Source organism: Gavia stellata, chromosome 2 (assembly GCF_030936135.1).
Source record: "Gavia stellata isolate bGavSte3 chromosome 2, bGavSte3.hap2, whole genome shotgun sequence".
NCBI lineage: Eukaryota > Metazoa > Chordata > Aves > Gaviiformes > Gaviidae > Gavia > Gavia stellata.
In genome coordinates, this window is record NC_082595.1 from 3,125,000 (window position 1) to 3,152,202 (window position 27,203).

Consider the following 27,203-nt stretch of genomic DNA (forward strand, 5'->3'; position numbering starts at 1 on the left):
GTGCTTTGAATAATCAAATGGCTAACTAAACAAGGAAGCTGCTCTCCACTGAAGCAATGGGTGAGTCAAACGGTAGTCTGCACAATGGGCTGACCTGTTCTTTCATGTCTTCTGTGGAATATTTTGTATTGGGTTCTTCAGAAATTTTCTGGCATTACTCAATATACTTTTTTTCCCCGCCTCCTGTTTTTAACACAGTGCTTGATAGGTGAGGACTAGCTCTCAGGCTTACGTAGGCAAGACTTATATATACACGCACGCATGCATGCACACAAATACACATATAGGTAGAGATAACATATATACTATTTGTAAGCAGCAGGCATCACTGCCAGTGGAACAGTTATCCTTCACCGTGAGGACACACCTGGAGAAGGTAGGACATCAAAAGCCAAGTGCTATGTAGAGGGATTTGGTGCTGGTATTCAGCAGTCGTCTGTGGCCAGCACAGAGTTAGGATTTTCTAGGGGTTTGAAAGGTGTGTAACTTTATCACCACTTCTTGGAGGCACGGTGCTGAGATGAAGCTGTCCTCTAGGATCAAATGGGTGTATTAGTTACACAACGCTGCTGGCCGTGCTGAATGCAGCAGCTGCTGCTGTACTTTTCTCTGGAAGTGTTGAAGGGAAAGGCAAAAAGTTCATATCAGCAAACATGAGAAGAATGGGTGTGATGTAAAGCAACTAGATGAGCCCTGTCAGCTGCCCTGCATGTCGCAGCTCCAAAGCTTCTGCCTGCCAAATGGTTGGGAACACAGGCTGGTGTTTTAGCTAACCCAGATTTTGTGCACCCTTGTTCTCTCAGTTTTGCTGTTTAGGGGCGGTTTAGCTGATACTCAATCACAAGGTATTCTGCAGAGATCAAAAGTTTCATCTGACTTTAACGGGAGTTGTGGGCAATCAGAATCTCTAATGATTAGGATGATTATGAGTAGGATGTTGTAACCTTAAGTGCTAAAGGACAGATCTTGAGTAAATGGGATTTTCATATTTCCACTGAGTCGGTGTATTTTGGGCAATTTACACAGCAAAGAATATGTATTTTAAATTCTCAACCAGAGTCTTTAAAAGTGAATCTTTGCTCAGAGAGGTATTGTTCTGAAGTTCTGAAAGCCATCCAGGCATTTTTGCTGCAGACTTTTGTTAACATCAATGGGAGGCTTTGGGGCAGGTTCACTGCTTGGCCTTGAAAATCTAAGCACCAGAATGTGTTCATCAACATTTGGGCCAATAGTCTAAGCAGAGGAAATTCAGGGCAAGGTCCTCCACGTGTCTGTATTTTCATTGATTTTGTGAGGAAACACAGTTCAATGCTTCTTTTCAGGGTATTTCTATTTGCTAAAAAGCCCACAGGAAGAGTGGGAGTCAGCTTTGAGTTTTTATTTCTGAAATACACCATTATGTTTAATCAAAGACTTGAGGTTGTACCTGCAAGTGCTGTTTTCACACTGTGTGTTTAGAGACTAATAAAGATTAACAAAACCTAATACGGTCACATTTCTGTTTTGACTAATGACTGCTAATTTCCGTAGCTAATGTTCTGCTGTGTTACGAGAATGGTTGTAAAAGATGGCCCTGCGTCATTTGTTCTGCTCGCCCTAAAATTTGTTATTTTGCATGCAAACATTTGCTCTGTTCCACACAATCAGGAGCGGCTCCTCAGCCCAGATACAGATTGTCTTTGTTAAATCAGAGGAGCTGGGCTGAGCTCTTGTCAGCTCCAGGTTTAGCCCTCGAATTGCCCACTGCCCCAGCGTTGCCTGGGGTAAAGCCTCTTGTAGAGAGAGTAAGAGGCTCTCAGAGAATTCTTTCATGGTCCAATTACTTTTAGTAAAAGTGAAGGATTTTCTGTGGATTCTTCAGATTCTCATTTTAAGACTTAGGGATGAGGCCACTTCATGGCATCTAAGATGTTGAGAAACATTAGGGGAGATTGTAGAATGCTACTGTAGTGGAAGGACTTATATCAAATGACAAACATACTAACTAGGGGAACGTGCAAAGAATAGAGAACCAAATCCATCCAACCTAATGGTTCATGGCTTCCGTCTAAAGCTTTTAACCTCTGTCTGCTACACTTGGCTGCTTTCCCTTAGAAATTATAATTGCTCAAAGAGACATGCACACACTCTGCTCCACCCGTGCCAGAAGACACGGCGGGACACTCTGGTTCAGTCTGGTTCAGTAACATTGTTGAGTGGAGTACAAGTGATTTCCAGGTATACTTTGGCTAGTTGTATACGGCTGTATCTGGTGCCTGGTCGTACACATGACTGCAGCCAGACAGCAGGCAGAAGGTTAAAACATGAAGTGGAATACCTTGTAACTGTCTAAGCAGTGACTGTTCATGACACATAAAATGCTTCATTGCATCTTTTGTTCAAAGATTTCCAGGTAATTCGGAGAGAGTTTAAAACAATACACCTACAGGGAGGTTCAGTGGGAGGTTTTCAAAACATATGAAGTAGCTGCATCATTGACTCCCAACACACACTGTTACCGTTGGGGCTGCTGGCTCAGTTTCTTGAAAATAAGGCTATGTATTCAGGTGATTTAAATTTCCATTTTTGAAAGCATTGGGTTTTTTATACTCTCTCTGGGTTTCAAGGCCTAACTATAAAGTTTAGTCCTTTTTCAAATAAGTGCCATACCAAGGTGAGAACTGGTGAAGGGTTACAATGATTTTATCAGGCATTGTGGACGCTCTGCACATCCAAAAATCAAGTCTCAAGTATTTGCTCTTCATTGTAGCTTGAAGTGTGTCAATTGCTCACCACTTCTTTTCCTGGGGAGCAGCAAAATGAGAAATTCTTCTTCATACATGTTTTGTTTGTCTATATAAAGTGCAGCCAGTCTCCAGGCTGTTTTCTTCCTCCTGTTTTTCTCTTAAATCTATCTCTCTGTCTGTTGCTCATGTTGTTGTAGCCGTGAAGGTCAATCGCTGTAAAAAGGCAAGGTTTGGAGGGAGAAACAGTATTTTTCATCTGGAGAAAAAGTAGGCAAGTTGTTAGGCACTTCAATACTTTTTCAGGTCTGAAATGTCTACTGGACAATAGAAAATTGAATTTTTGTTTCCAGGGTTATGTTTTGAAGATTTTTCTTTTGGTTGCCCTTGAGGATCAAGCCTTGTGGATCAGTTGCAGAGTGGTTTTATAACAAATGAGGGCTCTGTGTGGGAGGATGGCTCAGGCTGCGGTTGGTTGGTTTCTCACAGGGAACACCGGTGACCAGCTTAGATGGGAGTAACAATCAGCTGATTCCTAACTGAGACCAGTTTCCTAGGGTGCCTGGGGCAGTGATTTTGAGTCTCAGAGAGCCTCCTCTGCAGGGAAGCCTTCCAAATACTGTATCATTATGGCATGTGAACCATTTCTTGAACTTTGTAGCCCGATTCATTTTTTCAGTCCACGCTGTAATGGGAAGACTATGATTATGCTCGCCTTGTTACCACTGATGGGCGTGATTTCCCTGCTGAGATTTTAATCATGATTTCTCCCAGGAGCCTACCACTTGCAGCAAAAGGTGACGGCTGCTAATATTTAGCATAGCTGCTACTATTAAAAAAGGACCATGAAATCACTCTTTGCTGTTTTCAGTGAGAGGATGAGAAACATCTGTGTTGAATGTTACAAGAAAAAAATAATATCTCAGCATGCAATTTCATGTGTGAATCTGTGGTAATCAGCAAGATGGAATGTGATCTCTTGGGGGAGATTGTATTGTTCTCCAAATTGAGGCAAAAAGGGCAAAATAACCATTGTGGGGTTGTGAGTAATGGCTTTGTAACACCTCATGTATTCCGTTTTTCTGTTAGCCTTTGGTTTGTCTTGCCATTTTTCTTTTTTTGGGAGGGGAAATATCCACATGCCAGAATGTGATTGAATAAAGGCTGTCATTCATGTTATGAAAATATCCTAGAGATCCTAAATAGTCCAGAGGGAGACGAGAATAGTCGTGTCTATGGCTTCAAAGCCCCAGTAAAAATCAATGGGGTCACTCATTTTGATTTCACACAGATCTCGAGCGAATGTAAAGCCTTGAAAACGCAGTGATAGGTGCTATATTAGAATCGGATGGGTCCCCCACTCCTCCTGGGAGTGCCACCCCCACTCCCTCCCCTGCTAGCTAAAGATAAAAATTTAAAAGTCATGATTAAATTGACTTTTTACACTTATTTTAATGATCAGGAATTTTTCTGGAGAAGACGCACCTCATCCCAAGAAACAAGGAGTTTCCAGCAGGACTGTGCAGGGCAAGATCCCTGCAGAATCCTCAGCTGAAAAAATTACCCTGGCTTTATTGTGGACATCGCCATGCCTTTTCTGCCATGCGTGAAAAAAAAGAAGTCACCTGTGCCTTTAGGCAGCAGTATCTTTCAAAAACACACCCCACCCATCCAGCAGAACTACCAGGCCTTGCTGGAGACGTGCTTGAAGAACAAATGCCTGTTCACAGATGACAGCTTCCCAGCTCACATCAGCTCTATTGGAACGGGAGCGCTGCTAAAGAAACTACCCCGAAATTTACAGTGGAAGAGGCCACATGTAAGTGACTTTCAGTGAATACTGTAATGTAAGGGAATGATTACAGCTGATAGCCAGCAAATAGCATTAGCATTGAGCAGACTACTCTTAGACTTCAATTTAGGTGTGCCTTAATGCTTCCAGAGATTACACTTACTGTATCAGCTGTCATTTTGGAAGCTGGTGTACATGGAGTTTCGTAATTGCCTTTGAAGCATTTGTTGCCCAAAATCATAACTAGCCTCCTTCGGTTTATATCTAGTAATGCTCAGAGCAGGCAGGGAGAGCAGGCGAAGGGAGCGAGGGGAGCTGGTGTCCTCGGAGCTCACAGCTCTGATGATCCCACTATGATTCTGTGATGACAATTCTCATGGTGATGATCCCTCTCCCCAGAATTCAAGATCTTGACCTTTGAGAAGATTTCTGAGTTTCTAGATAGTTCTTAGCCTTTGACTCCTCTCCCATGGACCACATACCATTGTGGTGCTGGAGGCTGCTACTTTCACCGGCAGCGGCAGGTGCCTTATCCTCTTGCTGGGCTGTTTTTTTTCCTGCTTAACTGTTTAGTCTATTCTTCATTGTACTTAGAGCAGTCTTTTCCCAGCTCTCAAGGTTGAGCTTCTGCCACGATCAGTAATTGACCATCAATCAGCAAGTTGTTTTTAGTTCTGGGACCTCTGTTTTCTACTTGTGCCTGTATTTCCAAGGCCTTTGCTGGTATCCCACACGTAAACTGAACATTGCAACAAGAGACAGCTGGTACCGAGCGCTGGTCACAGAGCAAGTTCTCATAACAAATGGATAACAAGTCTAGGAGGCGAGGACAGCGGACTGGCACAGTTAGATAAGGCCTGTTAACGCTGGCCTGTTACTAGCCTTGGCAGTTCTGTTCTTATTGAGCCACTGAGCAACATATTGACAGTAAGATCTTCCTGAAAGCAATGTATAGAATTATCTGAGAACTTCAGTAGCACTGACTTCTTATGTTACCGTGTCTATCAGGGAATTCTGCCAGGTTATAGCAGATAACATCTCCTAGCTAAGTTATTTTCTAGCTGTCACATTTTGTCAGTTTTAACCAGTTTCTTAGAAGGGCTGAGTTTCTGCAAAACTCATGAAAATGGCTGGGAAAGTAAAGGCACCTTTGCAAATTGTGCGGGAGAGCTTGGGAATAGCAGTCCTGGTTCTCAGAATTTCATACGCAATTTGATCTCGTGGGTGGTTTGTGTTAAGTCAGGATCTGCAGACAGAGGAAGAGTGCAGTCCTCAGGGGCCTGAGCTGGGTTGTGCCAGGCACTGCAGCTGAGGCAGCTATATCAGCACAGAGGTATTTGGGCGGGAAAGGTCAACATGACTCTTGGCCTCTACAAAGCCCTTCAGGTGTCCCTCCACCCCAGAGATATTGGAATGGACTTGAAACCTCCTCTGTCTCTCAGTCCACTGTTCTGCTGCTCTAAAACTGCCTCGTGAAGAAGGCTGCCATTTGCTCTGAATGCCAAACAGCCTCTCTGAGGATGGATGCTGTGCATCCTTCAGTCCCTGTGCTGCAGAGGAAACTCTGAGATTCTGCCATTCAGCCTGCAGGCTTGTAGCTTACTGCATCTGTGACTGATGGCCTCCAAACTGAACACCCAAATTCACCAAGGATAGAGGTTGGTGTCTAATTACTCTAACTGCCTTCTGAGGGTTTGCTGTTTCTCTGCTACTGCCTGAAGTGGAAGCCAACAGTGTGAAAATTATCTTGAGCAATTTATGGGTCATTAGAGTGAAACGTAAGTTTGACACTTAGGTTATCAATTTGACCCCAGAGGCACTTGTGAGAGGAAAAAAATAGCAATGTAATTTCTCTCTGAACAATTATTCACAGACCCACTCTTGTCACAGCAACAGGATCTTCTGTAGCAGCCATCAGTTAGTCTGTAGCTCGATTGTCACTCAAGTCATGGAGACATCAGCGAGGTTAGCTGAAAGTTTGAACTGTTATGCTCTGCCATTGTAGCCTCTTTTGGCTGAAACTTGTCAGTAATTACGGAGGAGCAGGGCTGGCAGGTTTGAAGGGTTGTCTTTTCAGCGAGGTGTTCATAGAGACCCATGGCGATGCATCTGAGCACCAGTGGCTTATGTCGGAGACCAAATTCAATGTAGACCAAGCACAAATGTGTGCCTAGGCTTGTGTCAGGTTAGCCAAAGCACATGATAACACTAGAGTTATACCTGAACCGGAACATCTGCTGGGACAAAGGGACCCTAAGTATTTTGAAAGCTTTGAACACGCAGAGGGAGTGTTTTGTGTCACATATCCATGAGGTTTTTACATCCTAGACTAGGAACTCACTAGATTTCCCATCTTATGAGATTGCAGCTCTGTATGCAGAAAGTCCTTGACTTAAAGCTAAACCAGCTCACATTACTGACTTGACCCTCTCCCTCTTGTCTTTTTGGTTGTGTGCTTCCCAGGCTTTGCACAGAAGTCCAGTATTTTATGCTGCAAACAGAAAGCAACTTGATCTCTGCCAAGGATTGGTGGGTAAGGAAGCTCCTTTGTATTAATATCTAAGTATTCTTATACAGGATAACATTTTGTGTGGAATTTTGACTGTATAGACTTGGCATAGAAATAGAAGGTGTGCATATCCTTATCTGTTCAGTTGGCATGGTGTGGATGAAGCAATCATTAAAATGCGATAGGCTCAGTAAAAAAACTGTCTATCTTCAAGGTGGGATTTGAGGGGTGAGAGGTATCTCCACAAGCTGAAATTGCCACTCTCCGTGTTGCTTCTGTGCATGCTAATAATGCAATAGGAAGTGATCCTGTGCTTTTGCTGGTTTGTAATGTTGCTACTTGACAATTGAACAGAGACCGCAGAAGCAGGAAAATCTGAGACTTTAGCTATCTTTGTACCTAAGGCTTAGTGTGAGTGTGTTTTCTTCCCAGCTTTTTGCAGTTAGGAAAATAATTTTTATGCCCGTGCTACCTAAAGTAAAAGGATATACTGTCATCTGCAAAACAGGTAGGGGCAGGACTAAATTAATTTTTAAGTGCTCTAAGCCCTTAAACACAAAGTCTGGTAAGTACAATCTTGCATGTGAAAGCCACTGGAAATTATTTTTCTCTTCTGAAAAGTTAATGCTTTCAAAGAAAAAGGGAAAAGGTTTTTTTTAATGGTGTGCCTTTACAGAGAACACAAAAACCCACTCAATGTCAGTAAAAAATCAGAATGTTTCCATTGAGAGCTATTTCTTGCTAAATTTCTTATTTAACCAAACAGTATCCAAATGTAAAGATCATGAGAGAACAATTATAAACAAATCATGGTTTGGTTAAGTAAAGCACACGTCTGGATGGTCTCATTTTCTGTGTATGATTTGTTATAATTGTAAAGACATCAGCACAACAGCTCTTCTGCTAAGATCTTGGTGGTGTTCCTGAACTTGGCTGACAACTTCTGCTTTTCAGCCAACTGCATGTGTCCGTTTGTCTTGGCGCAGAAAACTGCTGGTTCCTGGCGGCCCTGGAAGCCCTGACGTTCCACCAGGACATCTTGGCTGCAGTTGTGCCACAAAACCAGAGCTTTGAGAGGAAATATGCTGGCATTTTCCACTTCCGGGTACATCTGCTCCCCCAGAGTGCGAGAGGTCTTCAGAAATCCTCTGTCACATTTTGTGTCACACTCTTAGATAATTTGTACGCAGTTCAAGTGGCCAGAGGGCTTCCCCATCTGGAGAGTAGCCCATCACCCCTCCCACAAAGCAGTGCAGGCAGTGAATCAACTACAAGCCAGTCTGAGGATATACCTCCGCTTGGTGCTTCTCTCCAGCTGTGCCCTACCCATATTTTAATCCAGACAAAAGTCTTCCTCCATAGTGGCAACAATCAGCAGGACTTCAGCACACCTGCTCCAGCCTTCTACCCCTTGGCCCAGCTCTTGATTCAACTCTGCTACCCTGCAGTTAGGAACTCTTACTCCAGAAATCCAGCTGTGCCTCATTTCCCTGCTTAATCCTTTCACACCTGATACATGCTTTGTTTTCTCCTCTGGCGGGGAGGGGTTGAAGAGTTGGCTCTGTGGGTGAGTCAGCACATCCCACTGACCCAAAGCAGCTCTCCCTCCCGCCCAAGGCAGCTTGTCCTGCGCCCACAGCTAGGCTATCTTGCCTTTCCTGTTGTTTCAAGGGGAGGTCCCTGCTAAGGAAAACATCAGCTCATTCCTTTCCCCTGACAGTTCTGGCACTTTGGTGAATGGGTTGACGTGGTGGTTGATGATCGCCTGCCGGTGAACGAGGTGGGGGAGCTGGTCTTTGTTTCTTCAGCCTCTAAGAACGTGTTCTGGGGAGCCCTTCTGGAGAAGGCATATGCTAAGTAAGTGACTCATTCCAAGTTATGCAAATAGTCCTCTAAAATATGTTGGTTAGTGCCTACGCAGTTTGTTCTTGTCTATAAATGCATCTCCTAGGCCTTGCCACATTTGGAGTGTAGTAAATGGTTCTCATCTTTCTATTATTACACAGTAAAAGCTGCCACTGCAGTAGCTGTTATCAATCCAGGCCCTTGAGTTTAAATCCAAGGGTTTAGGAGTAGGCGTGAAAACAGACCTGTCCTGGGGGGTTGTCCTCTGAGTCTTATCACTGTTTGGAATGTGTTGGCTGGGATGATGCGTTCCTCGTAAATACTGCAGAGGCGCAGAAGGCCACAGATAGAGATTTTCAAAGGTGAATGATTTTTGATGTCTCCTTTGATGTGTTATCGGTTTGAGAAACCTCCAAGGAGTTTCATTTTGGGGGTCTGCTGAAGCATTGTACTTTAGTTTTGGCAGAAGTTCCCGCTCTCGAGTCCCCCAAAGCTGAGGCATTTAACAAGTCACATGGCACAATGAGAATTCTGGCTTCTCTCCAGGGTGTTTTGTCTAGAGTGGTTTGCCAGGACTAAGAACAAAGCAACAAAGCATAACTGATGGAGTTTGTTACTATTGGGCTGAAATAATCTCTGCAGAGCAGGGAAAAATCCTAGTTAACATTGAGAGAAAGATCACAGCGAAGGAGAGAAAGTTTAGTTATTTTCATTTGGTGTTAGTGTTAGAACAAAATGACCGGAGAAAGTTGCGCTGCAAGGGTAAAGAAAATCGGGTTGGACACTGAGCTCTCAAGACAGTGTGCCTCTCAAGGCACTATATGTTAGATACAGCACAGTGTCTGGTGATAAATTCAGGCAACATTCGCTAAGGCAGAGTTATCAAAGAAGTAGTGATGGGCATGTTCTCACTATTGTGCAGCGGAGGGATGACAGTGAGTGAAGAGTCCCTTTCAGACTATGGCCAATCTTGGAGGCGATTTGCTAGATTCCCCTCTTCCTAAATGCCAAAGATTCCCCTAAAGTTAAATGTGAGTTACAGCCTTCCTTTTGCTTTTGCAAACCTTATTGTATGTTTTCATTGGCATGCTGTTCTCAACCTATCAGCTGTGACTATAACCCCAAGAATATATTGATGTCTTTTTTGCTAGATTCTACGGCTCCTATGAAGATCTGCAGATTGGGCAAGTTTCAGAAGCTTTGGTGGACTTTACAGGTGGTGTTAATACAAGGATCAAGCTTGCAGCAGCTCCTCCTGATCTGTGGGATATCCTGACAAGAGCAACATACAGCAGATCTCTCATGGGCTGTCAGACACATTTAGGGGTAAGACTTGGAGTGACATCGAATGGTTTCACAGCTAAAAGCCTTTCCAGACCTGTTTCCCTCTGCTCAGCTAGTCATTGTGACTCAAAAAGTATCAAAGCTGGCACATGTGACTTTCTGTAGAAATCACATTCTTAATGTTAAACTTTGCACATGGATTGATTCCCTGCTGCTCTCAGCTCCCTGTTGTTACATTTAGGAACTGGTTTATTTATCAAAGAACCTCTATTAAATAAGGACCTACTGCGTTTTCCTATTTTTGTTAAATAAAATTTCCATTTTTACAGATGGTGCAGTGAGGCACAGAGATTCATGGAATAAGCTTATAGCTAAGATAGAGAGGTGTGTAGTTCAGAACGTGAATTCAAATATCGGCTTCCAAGCCTTATGCTAACACTTCAGCTGTTGGGAAACCCTACAATTCTGAAAATCAAAACCTAACCTCCTGGACTTTTAAAAAGTGAGATGGTCTCTAGCCAAAGATCCACAATTTAGGAAGGGACCTTCCCAATCATCCTTCCAATTCCAAGCATCCTGCAAAATATGGCTGTTAGGAGCTTAGACTGATTTTTTTTATTTTTTTTTTTTCCCAGTTAAAACCATTCTCCGTTTGCTTTCAGAGTTATTCCTTACAGAGATACAGGTCTCTGTTATTGGTGTGAGTCTGCTGTGTAAGTAGGCGTTAAATAAAAGGTTTCTTTTCCTTCTGTTTCTCTTCCTTGTATACAGACAACAAAGGTCCTGAAGAATGGGCTTGTTGCTGGTCATGCCTACACAGTAACTGGTATTAGAAAGGTAAGACTAGCCCTAATGTCCTGGGTCCAGGTTTGTTTGGATGTCAGCATTTTTTATTGCAGTCATAGGTTCAGCCCTTAATCAGGGCAACTATGGTATCTCCTCCCCCAGTGCCCTTTTCTTGGTCTAAGGCTAAAAGAAACTATATGCTTTGTAAAGATTGCATCCATTTTAGCATCGTGACCTTTACGTAAAGGACAATGGCTATAGATCAGCATATCTCTAAGGGTGGGAATGATTCATAGGGCTCTGCTGAGAGCACCGCCTACAAATGCATCTTAGCTGTTAAGGACAAAAGGACTGGCCTTTGGGGATGCTGGGAGGATATGCTGAAACCTACTTGGGGTAAAAAGCCCTCCTCTGAAGTCAGAGAAGAGGCCATAGAGAATAAAGATAACGGAATACAAGGGCCAAAACGTGAAAAACTGCAGATGGAAATGTGAGTCAAGGCTAAAGTAAGGGAACCAAACTGAGCTCCTGTGCAGAGAGTGCAGGTGGACCCCACTGATCTGCGGAAGTATCATTGGGAGTCCCCTAAAGATATTTGTCTAGAGGTAAGGGACAGTAAAAGAATAGGTCCCCAAGGGTGGGAGAAAGCTCGAGCTTTCTCCTTCTGGACTGATGGATGACTATCTTGTCCAGCCTCAAAAGGAGGTTGACAGGGATGGCAAAGGACTTTGTGGGGCTTTGGACATGTGATATAGATGTGGGTGAAAGCACGTTCAGTACCTGTAGCAGGAGATACCAGGAAAGCTGGAAGAGGTACTATGAGTTGGATGATGCATGCCTGTGTCTCCCACACACAGCAGGAGGGTTTTAGGTATGGACTTTATCAGTGCCATATCTGTCAGTCTGGCTCCTCTGATGGGATGAAGAGCCAGACAGGAGTAAGGGACTGATCGTGTATGTGAAGCTGATGTGAAGTCAGCCGTTTTGCTGTATGCTGCCAACAAAGCCCCTAGTTGGCCTGGCTCCCTCTTTTCCCACCATGGCATCCCAGTTCAGGTGGCACTAATCTACGTTGTCACCCCATGGGCTGCATTGTGCTGTGCCGTTGCACTGGGGTAGAACTTAGCTTTCACAGTAGTACAGTCCTGCCCCCACGTAAGCACACAGTGAGCAGGTGTTGGAAAGGAAGAAGAATTTACAGTCCAGCCTGCAAATTAGGAACCTGTGAGGTCTCTGGTTTCAGTTATAGAAGGTAAGATAAAGCATCTTAATCTCTTTGTGCCGGCATTTAGAGTTGCACGTTCATAGATTTTTGTCATACTTACTGGCATCTATGAGAACAAACAAAATCTTTGTTAATATCTGACATAGTACAGTGATGTAAACGAGGTAAGTACTGCTGAGACCTTGGTAAGCACAGTGTTACTGTTTTCTGCAGGTGACCTGTCAATATGGACCAGAAAACCTAGTGAGACTGAGAAATCCATGGGGAAAAATTGAATGGAAAGGAGACTGGAGTGACAGGTGAGTTTAAAAAAGGGAAGGTCTGATGCTGAGTGGGGGGAAAGGTTTCTTGGAGGAAAGATGCTGCCATCTTCAGGCATGAATTAGTGCTGGGAGCTGCATTAAGATAAGTAACAGCTGCTTGCAGAGACCCTCTGGTGTCAGAAGAATGACTTTTCCATTCACTGAATGCCATAGGAAACATATGAACGTCAGACGCTGACCACGTTTCTGTGATCTGGATGGCATGCAAAGTGACAGTGCAGGAGGCTCTGTACATGTTTCAGGGCACACAGCCAAAGGGAGGCACAGGAGGCACCGCACAAATTTCTCTATGCGCTGCAAAGTGTTGGAGCTGGGTGGCTGTGAAGGAATCCTCCGTCCTGGCTGTTGGGGAAATACAATTGGGTATGAGATCAGAGGAAGGAACTAGTGAGGCAAATGGGCCCTATATTTGCATCTGCCTGAATTTTTTTGATTGGGATCCATGAAAGACAGTGGTTTGCATTCTAGACCACGGGCAACTGTAGTCTTGTGTCCTATTCCTCTTTGAAGCAGAGCATGTTCCTTCCTTCCAAGCTTCACTTCATTCCCTGCACAAACCCTGTTTGCTGAGGCTCAAGGGTAGGGAGGAGGGAAGAGCCCAGGGAGGTGTTGGGAATGTGAGTGACTTTCACCTTGTCTGCAGAGCGGTAACTTCTCTGATGCGTGTCTGTCACATAATGACAACATACCAGCTGTTCCTGTTGAAGAGCATAATGAGGAACATACTGTAGGCCTGCCTTTTAAACGACTCCCAGCTGCCTCTTGTGCTGTCCTAGTCATTCATTCATTATGCCAAACACTCTTCCTATTATGTCTCCTTTGACAGAAGATTAACCAACAAAACAGGTCTAGATTTTTATATTTTAAGTACTTGGAAGCTGTGTGTGCAAGTGAATGGACTGGCTGATGAAAATGGAGCATTTCTGGCTTCTGCTGGAGAAAACTGGAACCATTTAGCTACAACTTGTGGGACCCAGAGTGCTTGTGGAGTGTCTGCTGTGGCTGAAGGCATAGGGGGCCTGTGTTTAGTGGGGGATAAATGTGGAGATATATGGGGAGAGGGATTTGGTATCTTTTTATAGAGGAAAGCTATGTACTCTGCCTTGAATTTGAGGCCACATTTGCTTAGTCACCTCATGTTTTTGCCCTCAGCTCTTACAAATGGGAGCTGCTGAGCCCGAAGGAGAAGATTTTGCTGAGGAAAAAGAAGGAGGATGGAGAATTCTGGTAATGGCACAGTCTTGCCTCTCCCTCTCTGCTAGTAGCTCTGGGGCTGCGTCTGGAGATGGAGCAGCACATTGCCACTTAGGTTGAGGCATATGTGATCTGCTTTATAACAGCCTATGCTTGCTTTCTTGCTCTCCTTTGCTTGATGAGGTGACAAGCAGTAGCTGTGCTAACATGGAAGAGATGCACTGTTCTTCGGTGACGGGAGTGAGGGAGAAGCAGGACACTGCCAGGTCTCCCAGGGCTGCTGGAGACATGGGCAGCTTTCAGGAGCTTTTGTCCTGCCTTTTATTTTTAAGACCGCTTTGGGAAGCTCTTGCTTGCCTTATGTTTGTTTGTGGTTTCTCCACAGCTTCTGCCACGAGGTGGCAATGTTGTCTCCCGTGTCATTTCACCGAGGTCCCTTTGGTGGCAATATTATTTTAATCTCTGTGCTGCTATCCTTTGCTGAAATTTTAGTCATGCATTTGCTACTGCTAGATGCTGCTGTTGGAGCAGACGCTCTTTTCTTTACTGCCTAATAAAATATGAGCATTACCATATGTAACACAGGATGGTTCAGCTTCGAAGTTCCCTGCTCCCTTTCCTTTTCTTTTTATAAGCCATATGAACTAAACTAAACTGCTGACAAGATGTCTCTTGGCACTGTTTTCCCAGGATGTCTCTGCGAGATTTTAAGATTCATTTTGTAGATCTGACGATCTGTAAATTAACTCCAGACCTGATGAGCCAGGAAGATGGGAAGAAGTGGATGTACTCCCTGAAGAGTGGGAGATGGGTTAGAGGAAGTACAGCAGGAGGAAGTCTGGGATTCTGCAATGGTGAGGGGTGCTCTTTTGGATGACTCTGGGGTAACGTTGCTCTGTTGACTCAGTTACCAGCACCTTATACCTGTTGACACAAAATTGCCAACAGAAACATGCTCTTCCTGCTGAACCCTCCATGGAAACATCAGAAATAAGCAGCTGAAGGACTTTGATTAGCTTCCGCTGTCACAGAAGCTGCATCACTTGCAAACATAGCGCAGTGGGCTGGTTATGGCATGAAATGAGTTGCAGGATCCTAGGATCAATTGCCAACACTGAGTTTCTTTGGGGCATTAAACTTGTCTGTTAACATTTGCATCCTCAGCACCTCCTGGGAGTGGTATTTTAAGTAAAATGAACGGGAAATGCCCAGCCCTTCTGGAAGCAGAGCAGGTGGGGTCTGAAGTCGGCTAGCCCATACACCGGAGGTGATAGAGGAATAGTGATACATTTATAAACAAAATGAGCTCTGAGTTGCAGGTGAGCAGAAATGTAGTTCCTTGTTCCTGGGCCTTCCTCCTGTCTTACATAGTCGTTGCACTGCTGAACTTGTAAACTGCACCCTAAGATCAAATCCCTGTGGGGTCTGGAGGTCCAGACAACCTGTGACCTGTTCAGTCCGATGCCAGGTGTCAAGTGGGAAGCTGGCAACCATTTTTGTGATGGAAAATGACATCAAAATGTTTTTCTTGTTTTACTTAGGCACCTTTTGGATGAATCCTCAGTACTGGCTGAATGTTTTATCAGCTGAAGACAGTAAGAAAAGCCTGGGTTCCTGCAATGTGGTTATATCTCTGATGCAGAAACACAGCAGCAAACACCGGAACCGAGCTCCTCACCTCTTCATTGGATATTCACTCTACAAGGTGCAAAGAATTGCTTTGCCTTTCTTGCTTTCACCAAATAGGAAATCTTCCAGCCCCTGTAAATTGTAGAGCTTTCCAGACCAAGAGTTTTGTTGTGCACAGGGTTATCTGTCCTCTTTTCTCCTTGCCTGTGCCCAGTCTTGTCACACATCAGGGCCAGGCTCCCTCAGGCTCTGTGCTCTACTTGCTGCCTCTCTGACATGCTGTGTGTCAGCCTGAAGAGCAGTGAGAAATGCCTCTTGCATCAGAGCACACTTGGCTTTATTTTGCCCTCTCTGAGAGTATGTGCAAGAGCTGGGAGGGGGTGTCAGGAGTCCCCTTACTTTGGGGCAGGGAGAGCACTGCCCTCTGGTTATTTCCAACCATGGTAAAATTGTGCTTGAGAAGTGTTCCTAGTATGACGTGGCAGCTGCCCATGTGTGAATACTGCTAGTTCCCTGTGTATCCAGGGGTAAGTGGATATCACTAGAAGGAGTGAGAGTTTCCCCTCCTTAATTCTCTGCTTATCTGAGTGCCTTGCAGAGCCATTCTCCTCCCTTGAACAGAGCCATTGCTCTTGCTGCTGTGAGTTTGCACAGTTATGGAGAGATGGCTGTGGGGAAGGGTTTTCAGGTGGAGGGGCTGAGGTTTCTGAAGGTAAAGACCCCAGCTGAATGCATGTAGCTGCTTCCCAGCAATGATGTGGCTATGTTGTGTGAGACCCAGAGGTCCCTGTCTGACAGATGTTCTGTTTCTTTTCTTTCTGCAGGTGGACCTACAGGTGAGTCCCTTGTCACCGCTGCTGGCTGTTTGCTGGGGGACCTGAGCTGATGCAGCTGTTATGACAACACTGAAGGTGTTGTGTTTGCCTTTGTTCCTTGGCTGACAGCTAGTAATGGTGTATTTGAGTTCAGTGGGGCACCACAGTAAGTCAGTATTAATGCAGAGCTATCTACTGATTCTTCTGAAGAGCAGCCGTATTGGGAGGGCTCAGTGGCCCTAAAAAGGGGCATTAGTTATTTAGCTTCTGCACTGGGTCTTCAAAGGTATTGGAAGTGGCATCAGTGTTTACCCGATCAGCACTTTGTCCCTCCTGCAGTTGCGGGATTGTGCCCCAATTCTTGGCTGTGTCTGAGCTGGACTTGCTGCAGCTCTTGGGGGAGCCAGAGCCACCTTTCTGCTGCCTCCCAGTCTTGGGATGAGGTAGGAGCAGAGCCTGTGTCCTATGCAAGTCAGGGGTCTCCCTGGGAGCTCAGGTTCCTTCCTGGCTGGAGATGCTGTGGAGCTGATGCTACAGGTGTGTTTGGCTTCCTCAGGCCAGCATCTCTATTTCTAGCATTTTCTTTAGCCGGGAGCCTTTGGAACCTGAGGAAGGGCCCTGGAAGTTAAACCCTGATGTATGTCCCCATTTTGGTCCTGACCTTAGAGGGCTATTTAAAACAGGGAAAGGTTTAGCTCCTTTTATCTTGGAAGGGCGTATCTTCCACTCTGTTACTCCACAGAACATCTCTTAAATTAGAGTCCCTTTGAGTTTGGACTGGCAAAAAACTAGGTTGGATGTATGGTCAGGGCAGCACAACTGTGTTCCCAGTTACTGTATTTCCAGCGTGGTAACCATGAGGTAAGATGCCACTCCTTCCTGACTTAAATATTTTGGGCACTATCAGGGTTACAAGTGAGTTAAACCTCCTGGCAGAGGGGGTCTGAGTATGGCCCTGCTGTGCTGCACCTGAGGGGGAATGGTGGCAGCCAGGACTTTAATTTCAGGTTTGTAGCGGTTGCCAAGATCAATACAGAGAGATGGCAAGCTGAGGGCATCTAAGGTATTGGAACTACAGTCAACAAAGTATTGACTGGAATATAAAAACTTTAACATAAGGGGCATGAGGAGGAGGAGTAACCCCGAACCCTTCAGAAGAAAGATTGCTCTATTAGTAAGAAAAATACTGGCAAAGGAAGAGGAATAGCATCTCCACTACGAGGCTGCGGAGTAAAATGGCTAAATGTTTTGAGGAACAGCCAAGATCAAAAGGTGACAGTGGTCTTAGCTAGCAGGATTATTTATTTGGCTTGTGTACTGGGCACTTGGTGGCATTAAAAAATGAGTTCAGTGTTGCCTGGATCAACACTTTATCCGTCCTCCTATTGCAGAAAAGTGCCTGCAGAGCGAAACATCTGTAAGAGCCAAGAGTGCCAGGCAGATCAAGGACACATGCATGGAGTCAGGGCTAGGGATTAGGTTGCTCCTGCAGTATGCTCAGATCAGAGGTACTCTGAAAAATCCCCTGCTGCCAGATCCCTAGTGCAAAGGACAAGATGGGAACAAAGTGCATGGTACCTATGGGATGGGGAAGGTGTTTTGGCTAGTGAAGAGCAGTCTCTAGAGCAGTTCTTGCCTGCAGTCATTTCTGCCAGTATAGAAATGACTTTTGCAGTAGCCTAGGCTGACAGAAGCCACTTGTCCTCCCAGTCCTTCCTGCTGTTCCTTGCAAGTACTGTTATATTGTTGATAATGTTGCAGGAAGCCCCGCTCTTTTTCATTTTTAGTATTGGGCAGGTGCGGTGCATGGTGAGAACCATGGGAGGAGACTGAGTCCTTTGGGCCCTGCTATCTGCTTGCACTGTAAAAAAAAAAAGGAAAAAAAAAAAAAAATCTGAGATGTGAAGGCAGGCTGCCTATGCCATGCCTGTGAAGTCTCCATGTGCCTTTTGTCTGTTTGTTCAGCTGGTGCAGAACACATTTCTCTTCTGTTTCTTCCCTTAATAGTACCAGCAAAGCAACAGAAAGCTGCCCCCAGCTTTCTTCACCCGACATCAGCCTGTGAACCAGCACCAGGTCTTCCTTGATGAGCGGGAAGTGACTCATGACTTCCACCTGGAGCCTGGTGTCTATGTGATTATCCCATCCACCCTGGAACCTCAGCAGGAGTCTGAATTCATCCTCCGGGTCTTCTCCAGGAAGCATGTTCTTCGGTGAGATGCTGCTGCCTCTTTGTCAGTACCTAATTCCCTGGAATGCTGGGATGGTCTGGTCTTTCTAGTCTAACAGGGGCAGCATAAAGATTTTACCATGCAAAAGGCAGCACAGTCTCTTTTGGAGAGGCTGGCTGTGCATCTCTCCCAGCATGAGATGCTCAGTGGATTAAGCATTGCTTTTGGCTTTATCCTTTCAAGAAGTGTTGACCTAGGCCCATACAAGGAATTCTTGCAGCATGCTCGTGTTTGAGACTGGAGAAGGACAACAGTTTTTAATGCACCATCAGTTTGCCAGGAGACCCTGCTGGCGGTGCTAGGGTGGTTGCTTGTGCAGAAATGGTGCTTTGGAGACTTCAGATGCCAGCAGCCCCTGGGGAGCTGTATGGACACGAGGGCTTCTCTTACTGCAGCTGTAACACTGGGGAAAAAACCATATGCTGCAACAGCGGGTTGGGGCCCCTTCTGGGGATGGGGGATGCCACCTGTGATGAGACACACAACTCTGGGATATCTCCTTAATGTGTCTGCTTTTTTGCATCTCCAGGGAAATGGGTGGGAACACCAGTTTCACCCTCTCTAAGGTGAGTGAGTATGAGGGGGGTGGGAGGTCTGTGGTTCTGTCTTCAGCTCTGAGTGTTGGGTTCTTTCTGTTGCTCTACCCTATGGAGAGGTTGAGTGAGAATGTGAGTGCTTGTTTTGCAGCACTTTTGAAAGGGCAGGTTGGGTTTACAGACAGAGCCCCTTGGACCATGTGGACAGATGCAGGCAAATGTGGGAGACAGGCAAATTTTTAGATGACTTTGTTAGTTGCCTTTTTGCAAACTTTCTTTTAGCGACTTTATCTTCCATGCTCTGAAGTCTTTCCTATTCATGGCTTTTTGGAGACTCCTGGTCCATTCTTGCACTTCTCACCTCTCCTTTCATGCCTTGAAAGTTTTGAAGACATCATGGGACCTGAGCAGTACTGTTCCCCTGCAGCGGTCTATAGGTTATTTTCAAAATAACTGAGCTCAATGGCAGTGCATGCACATCTGCAACTTGTGCAAGGGTGTTTATAGCATAGTCTATTCCCCTGGCATAAACAGGGCCATTCCTTCTTTCATCTCTTCTGTTCTCCTGTATAAAGGAGGACAGAGACCCTTCTTTCTCTTCTTGGCATGGAGTGAGCCTCATCCTTTGTTGTTGCCCAGCTTGGTGGGAGGGAAATGTTTCTCCCCACTGAGTGTTATCTGAGTATTTCTTCCCAAGAAACAGCATTTCTATGAGGTGGGGAGCTACCTTAGCAGTGGGCTGCGTTAGTGACGTAGGATAGATTGCAGTGGTGGGGAGAAGGTGGAAGGGCAGGGGATGAGAGTGCAGTTCTGGGCAGGCATCTTTAGTAACTCTGTCCTGGATGGCGGTATTTTTCTTCCTCGAGTTAATGATTTTTTTTTTTTTTTAACATCTTAAAGGAAATTGTTGATAGGTATGAAGGCAAGATTTGGGAGGATTTCTTCACAAAGCATTTTGAACAGGTAAGTGCGTGCATGAGCTGCCAGGGTAAACTCCTCCAGAGCTATTATGTAGCTCTGTGAAAGTAAAAGCATGTGGATGTTCAAGGGAGGTCTGGATGTGGAAGTGTGGGGAACAGAGAGGGGCCACAGGAGGTTGGGCTGTGTGTACAGTGCTGATTCCATGCAGCAGATTTAACTGCAAAGCTTAGGAATATGTTAGCATTGAGACAGGCATACTTCTCTACACGAGAGTGTGAATGCCTGGAACTTAATGCCACAGGACATTGTAGATGTGACAGTATCAACAGGCTCAGAAGGTATTAGCAAACTGATGGGCAGCAGGTCCATAAACAGATACTAAAGGACTAGGCAGGGATGTACCCTCTAAGACCCCTTTTCTAACAGCTGTGGTGCCAGGGAAACAGGAGAATGGACTGCAGAAGCTGACCAGGCTCACGTGCTCTCCCTAAACATTAATTCCTATTGCCTGTATTGGGGACAAAGCAGTGGACTGTGTGGATCTGTCCTACCTTTTAGGGTGTTCTTACACTTATTGGGGAAAGTCACCTATTGGAGAACACCCCCTGAAATATTGACAGTTGTCTCATACATCCTTCATCACAGTTTGATGGCAGGTAACTTGCTCTGATAGGTGAAGTAAGTACCAGGTGTCCCATCACCTTTTTTTTTCCCACTAATTTTCTGGTGAAATGTGATCCTTATTGTGAAAGATTCTTTTTTAATGATCTTTCTGGCCTGATTTGGAACAGAGTTGACCTTCAGGGATCCCACTAACTATGGTGAGGGATGCAAGTATTTCACCTTTTGGAAAAGGTGGCTGCATTTATTTAGCAGCATACCCTGTATTTGACAAACACAATTTCACAAAAACACTTTTGCACTTTTGATAGCAATATTTTGAGGGAAGCTGTTACTAAAAACAAGCAATGCTTTTACTTTTTGCCACTTGTTTAAGGTTTTGATTTTGAAAACGGTGTGGCTTTCAGATGTGCTAGAAATTGCCACATATTGCGAGGTGCTGGTCCTTTGCTGTCAGGAGGTCCAAGTACGCACAGAGGCGAGCAGTGCTGCCATTTCTCAATGCCTTACCCTGGCGTGCCTCAGTGATCTGAAAACAAGCTTTTATTTTTGAAGAGTGACATTTAAAAAAATCCTGCAAACAAACAAATGTCACAGTTTCTAAAAAACTTGTAAACTTTAGTATGAGAAGGAGGAGGGCAAGTCTCTGCTTTGAGAAGTTTGGGGAGGAAGTATTCCAAAGCTTCCATCTTTTTTTGTTTGTAAATGATAAAAGGGAAATATTTTGAAGCAGGTCTCTTGACAGCGTGTTTGATGGGACAGATGGCACCAGGGCTGAAAGGTTAACGGTCTGGATCCTCACTCAGTGTAAATCTGTACTACCGCATTGATCTGTGTGGAGCCCTGAGAACTTAGCCCAGAGCAGACTGCAGCTCTTGCAGGCTGAGAATCTTGTCATATTCAAAGGGAGTCTTTTCTATTGATTTTCACAGTGGCTGGAGAGGGGCCAGAAAAGCAGAGAATGAACATGGACATGCTGGGAAAACAAAAAAGGGAGAAAAGTGATTTAATACTTAAAAAAAACATAATAAAAATTCTCTTCCATGTCACAGAATCCTGAAATAAATGCTGTTCAGCTCCAGAGGATCCTGAATAATATATCTTGGAGAAGTAAGTGCTGAGAAATAATGTTTCTGTAAAAGAAACCCTCTTAGAGAAAAGCCTCAGCTCCTGTATCTGTTTCTTGAAGTCTGGGAAGAGAAACTGGCTTGAATCTGATTGAACTGACTCTTCTAATGCCGTGCTAGATTTCCAGAGGGAAAGGATTTGCTGGGGTGTGAATCAATATGGTGGAGATTTTAGAAGTGAAGCTAATCTAGTTTGAATTTCAACAACTGAAAGAACAAGGGGGAAGAGCAAGCATAGATTTTGTGTGTGGATACAGACTCTGAATTTGACCTCCAAGCCCAGCTTGACCTCAGCCTTGATTCTGAAACTGTATCTCAGGTCACCCTGTGCCACTGCCACAGTCTCGGCAGCACCACTGCTAGAAGGTGTAGAAAGTTAGCCTGGTCTGTAGACAGTTAGGCAGTGGAAGGGGACCCTGTCTTTACCTTGATGTGCCTGGTTAATGCCTGCTATTCCTGTTTACTCTTCCCCCGCTATGCATGCATTGGTCTGTTCCTTGCTGTGTTTGTGTTTGGGAGACAGGATGGAGATGCAGGTAGCCTGTGTAACTTATGCTTGTGAGAGCCAGGTGAGCCCTGAGGCTGTCTCTCTCGTGAAGACTGTGAAATCCACTCTGCCAGTGGCAGCCCAGAGCACTCCACAAGCTCATAATTTGGTCCCTAGTTATAAATAACGCTACCAGAACAGCAGAGAGGTATTGCAGTGGCTGTTTTCTCTGAATAACAACAAAGAAGTTACAGATATCGTGATGAATCCAGTTTTTCTTCCCGGTTTCTTCACCGGTAACAACCGATGTGTGACACAGAAAATACACTGTCCAGCTGTTATAGGCAACAAAGAGGATGAACAAAAGACTGATGTGATGCCTTTTCCACTTAAGCTGAATTTGACATTGCTCCCTTTTCTACAAAGGTGGACAAGGATAGTTCTTCTGTCTTTGCAAAGTGACCCACCAGCACTATCTTATCTGTGAGAAGACTATGTTGGACAGAGAATCTTTATTTTTCATAAGTGATCGATTTTAAGACATTAATTTAAAAACTTTACAGTACTTGATTCATATTTACTAAACAGGGCTATTACAAGATTAAAACATCTTCACTTCCTGCATAGGAGGGGTTGGTGAGTTATGGTTCTGTCCCTTGCTCAGTGGAAGTCTACAGACAATCTATAATCATGATTTGCAGTGAGATTAGAGTCTATTTCTGTTACTCTTATTGTAACTTATGTATGAACCAGGAATGCTAAGCTTTGATGCAGCATCATGTTTTCAGTGATGCCTGTACTTTTAATTTTATTAACAGAGCTGGCAGTGTGTCTGTGAAAGAGAGAGAGAGGTGCTTAGCGCAAGGGTTTCAATTAATCTGCAGTGCTGCTCCCCAAAGCTCTTCAGGTCAAGTGACTTTGCTCAAGGTCATGCAATAAATTCTGTTTGGGATTACGGCTTTGGATGTCCTTTTCCTTCCATTTTCTCTAATAGCTGGAGATAGTGCACCGTATTTCATTCCATATTACATGCCTGCAGGGAGCTCATATTGGATTTTCTGAGACTAGTAGAATCCATCCTGTTGCCTCATATTTTTATCATCATAAATGATACATCTTCTCAAGTGGGTGTAAAGTTTCACAAGGGCTTTGAGGCCTGAGTGTGCTCAAGTGAGGGGGAATTTTGGGAGAGTCCATTTTTCTGAGAGATGTTTGATGACTCCTCAAAAAAAGTCTTTTTTTTTCTTTTTTTTTTTTTTTTTTTCTTTCCAGATTTCCAGAGTTTTCACCTAAGTTTCAGTCTGGATGCCTGCCAGGGTATCTTGGCGCTCCTGGATGTATCCTTGACATGAGTGATAGTTCTAACTCATTTAATACTTCACTGAAGCATTATTTCTTAGGACAGACTGGGTGTTACTGTGATTTCTTTACCACCAGGACATGGCCCTGCTTATTGAACTTCTCACCCTCCATAATAACAGTTCAGTTGTGACAGAATGGCACTGGTTTGGGAAAGGGTTGATTCCTGCTGCCTCTGAAATCCGCAGCCAGGTTTCCATTGACTTTAGTGGGAGGAGGATCAAGCCTATAGATAGGCTTGTGGGCTAAGAATCATTATTTTCATATTATAATTGTGTGAATGTTAGTATGGCTATGAGGTTTTGGTTTGTTTGTTTGGTTTTTTTTTTTATGTAATGGGTGCTCTCTGACATTTAATTGAGATGTTCTGACCTTAATTCTCCCATGAAGCTGAACGCCTCTGGCACACTGAGTATCCAGGAATTCAGAGTCCTGTGGAAAAGGCTGCTTTTTTATTTGGTATAACAATAATTTCTGTCTCCCCTTGCAATATCTCCCTGCTCACAATCCCTTTGGTGTTGTCTGTTGTTTTTTGGGGGCTTTGTTTTGTTTAAAAATATTTTATTTCCCCTCCGCCCCCCAGGAAGTTTTCCAGAAAAGAGACACTAGCAGATCAGGAAAGCTTGACCTTGTGGAACTACATGCAGCTGTACAGGAGACAGGTGAGCCCACAGCACATCTTGGCAAGTCTCATCCTCTTCCTCATAAAGGCTGAAAAAAGCCCACGGCTGGGAAACATCTTGAGAATTGCAGTTAGAGCCCAGGAGGAGTGGAAAACATCATAGGCTGCATGGTCTTAGCCATCTCTGCTTCCCTCTTTACCTGGGTAAACATATCTGAAAATTATTTTGCTGTGGAATGGGCTGCTTAATCTTTGCCCCAGTGTGGTCTCATACTGATAGTTCTCTGAAACAGAAGAGTCTGTCTATTTTAGACCCAGTTTTTAAATCCGTTCCTGTTCGTTGCTAATTTAATTTTAAAAGACTGTGTGGGGTTGTGCGGATACATGCGGGAGGCCAGATCTAGCTCATATTAAATTGCTACCTCTGCTGAAGACGACAGCTCAGGGACCAAACCTGGCAGTGTGGGACTTGCACAGAGGCAATACTGATGCCAGACTTCACTAATATAATGTCTGAAGCTTGATCTAGAAATGGAAGCATACACATGGGTCCAAACACTCTGTTGCTGTTACTGACCTTTGCGTGGGGGCTGGTGCTCAGGCTTGTAGTCTCTTTTGCAGGTTTACAGCCTAAATATCAGTCCTCTTTTTGGTGCATGGTTCACCCAGTTTGTTTGAGTCAGTGAAAGCACACTGAGAAACCCGGGTGGACCTCTGCCGAAGCAAACTAAAATCCCAAGCCATGAATAGAAAATACCTTTATTCCTTGCAAATGCTGCTTGACATCGGGACTGATGCTTTCTGTATGAGCTTCCTCTGGATTTTCTTTTTCATCTCCTTTCCTACCCTCTTGTGGAGTATTGCTTTTAAACACAGCAACTGTTAATTACCCTCATTCACTCATGAGCAAAGGATGCCCGTGTGTATTTTATTCCAACTCTGGCAGGACTGTGAGTATAGCGGATCAGAGCCGAACCCTTTCAAGTTTGGAGGACATATCTCCATGTGGTGGTCTGGTTTGGGCTAGCTGATATTTGATAATCTTAGGGGAGGCTTGAAAAACCAAGCTGTTGGAGAAGGGCTGAAGACCACTTAGTTGTGTGTGCTCACAGCTATGAGCACACCCATAGCTGTGAACATTCAGATGCCTACATCTGTGAGTTGCCATGTCATTCTGTTTTCCCTTTTTTTTTTTTGTTTTGCTTTTGTTCCCCCTTTTATGAAGGCATTTCGCTCAGCAATGAAGTCTGTAACTTGATGGCCATCAGATACGGTGATCCTGACTTGAAGATCAGCTTTGAGAGCTTTGTGTGCTTCATGCTTCGGGTGGAGATCATGGGAGGTGAGGCTGGCACTATGTGGCTGGCCAGGCAAGCTGGGCTGCCCAGCTAAGCCCTGGCCCTTCTGATGCTGCTCCAGCTGGCAGTGGCAAGGACCAAATTAGAAGGATTGGGTTTCTGAATAGACCAAGAGTGATCAATTTAAAGCAAGGGACAGATACAGAGGAAATAAAGCTCTTCCTCTTTACCTTTCCACTAGTTACTTTCTACAGACATCCAGGTTGTACATATCAGAGTGATTTAGCTCCCTGCAGGTTTGTGCCAGCCTTCTGTAGGAGGAGGTAGGCAAATTACAGATGGAGACTGTTCATTTTCCAGGAAGAAGAGAGCCTTGGAATATACCTTTGGTGGGACTGCAGTTGTAATGATGAGACAGCTGATACTCAGTCTGAGCTTGTGCTGTAGATGCTTCACACAAGTCTCAAAACTGTAGTGGGTGAGGCTGGGACTGCCTGCATTTTGAGGTTTCACAGCTGGATGAACAGATAGTAACATGCCTGACTTTATTCAGCTGTTCCCTGCATCCCAGCCCTCAGGGGTCTTCCAGTGACAGAAAGAGAAGCTCACATGCGCTTGTGAATAGCCTATGAACTCGGCCTTTGAGTTTTTTCCTGAGGCAGAATGTCTTGGCTGGTGTTGATCTCTTGGCTATCAAGTTAATGTTCCTCATTTATTTTTTTCACAGAGGCCTTTCGGAACTTAACACAAGATGGCAAAGGGATATATCTCCGGGAATCTGAGGTAAAGCCCATTCCCTAACTGACAAATGCAGGCTCCTTCATTGCAAGTGGCACTGCGTGTTTTGTTCTGTAGGATTAAAAAAGGTATCTTTACCTGATCACTTACAGAGCAGGTTAGAAACAACAAGGAGCTTCAGCCTTCTATGTCTTGTGCTTTATTATGGCTTTGGCTCCTGGAGACAGAAAATCTCCAATGCCCCATAGTCCAGTTCAGTTGTGACAATCGCAGAGTGCTCTCGGGGATGGATGAGTTCAACCTACTTTCCCCATTACATTACAGTGGATGATGATGACATTGTATTCCTGAAGCAATGCTGTAGAAGAAGGGACAACCAGGCCTGTACCTGGATGAGGAAGGCTGCCTCATATCAACTTTCTGTGCACACTGGACTCTCTGCACTCAGCCCTGCAATTTACCTCTTATGAAAAGTCTTCCCCTCAAGCAAACTTGACCTAATGACCACAGACTTGGTGAATTGAAGTTTTGCTAATTAATGTATTTATTTTGAGTCCTATTTCGCTTCAGACAACCCTTCTGAGAAGAGACTGCTGGATGCCAACCACTACGGGTGCACAGTGTTACACCATGGAGTGTAGTGACTGAGTTGTTGGGGTCACCTACTTAATGCTGATGTTACGCTGTTATTGTTACAGGATGGCATACATTGTGGTAGTGCCCAGAGGCTGTGCTTTGTGATGGAGCTCTTGAGCCTGGGAGAGAAACGGCCCTTGCCTTGGGCGGCTTGCCACCTTACAGAGGAAATCTCAGTTCTGCAGCTGCTAGGTCCATGGTAGAGAGCCGGAGTCTGAGTGCTTGTGGGGAAGAAGGGATGGGGACTATCTGAATGAACACCCTTCCCTAGCCATGACTTGGAAAGGTGATTTGCAAGCTTTCAAACCATCTCTTTAGCTTTTATAGCTCAGCATAGCCCTATTGAAGTGAACCTAAGTCGATTTGACCAAGTGATGAGCCGGGCTTCCAGCCCTTTGCTGTGGATGGAGGATGTGATGTTTGCAGATTTATTTCAGAAAGGCAGTGGGTTTTCTCTGCAGATCGAAAAGTACAGTACAGTGAGAAGTAAACTGATCCCATA

General features: G+C 44.7%; 1 protein-coding gene across 1 annotated transcript; it reads left to right on the forward strand.

Moving 5' to 3' along the window:
- The first annotated feature begins 4,311 nt into the window (after positions 1-4,311).
- CAPN14 (calpain 14) lies at positions 4,312-26,416 on the forward strand. The gene is made up of 20 exons (XM_059835738.1): positions 4,312-4,542; positions 6,979-7,048; positions 8,011-8,129; positions 8,745-8,881; positions 10,021-10,195; positions 10,925-10,990; positions 12,378-12,463; positions 13,640-13,714; positions 14,372-14,535; positions 15,223-15,398; positions 18,133-18,338; positions 18,886-18,922; positions 19,793-19,855; positions 21,487-21,544; positions 23,321-23,385; positions 23,798-23,866; positions 23,991-24,069; positions 25,255-25,371; positions 26,055-26,110; positions 26,390-26,416. Exons 1-20 carry the CDS (start codon positions 4,312-4,314, stop codon positions 26,414-26,416), a joined length of 2,076 nt encoding a protein of 691 aa, XP_059691721.1.
- Positions 26,417-27,203: the final 787 nt, after the last annotated feature.

Bases quoted from the DNA above. Each gene is read 5' to 3' on its own strand.
- CAPN14 (XM_059835738.1), top strand. From the start codon at position 4,312: ATGCCTTTTCTGCCATGCGTGAAAAAAAAGAAGTCACCTGTGCCTTTA. The intron at 15,399-18,132 runs GCTTTGCCTTTC...TTCCCTTAATAG, and splicing joins TCTACAAGGTGCAAAGAATT to TACCAGCAAAGCAACAGAAA. The intron at 25,372-26,054 runs GTGAGGCTGGCA...TTTTTTTCACAG, and splicing joins TCGGGTGGAGATCATGGGAG to AGGCCTTTCGGAACTTAACA.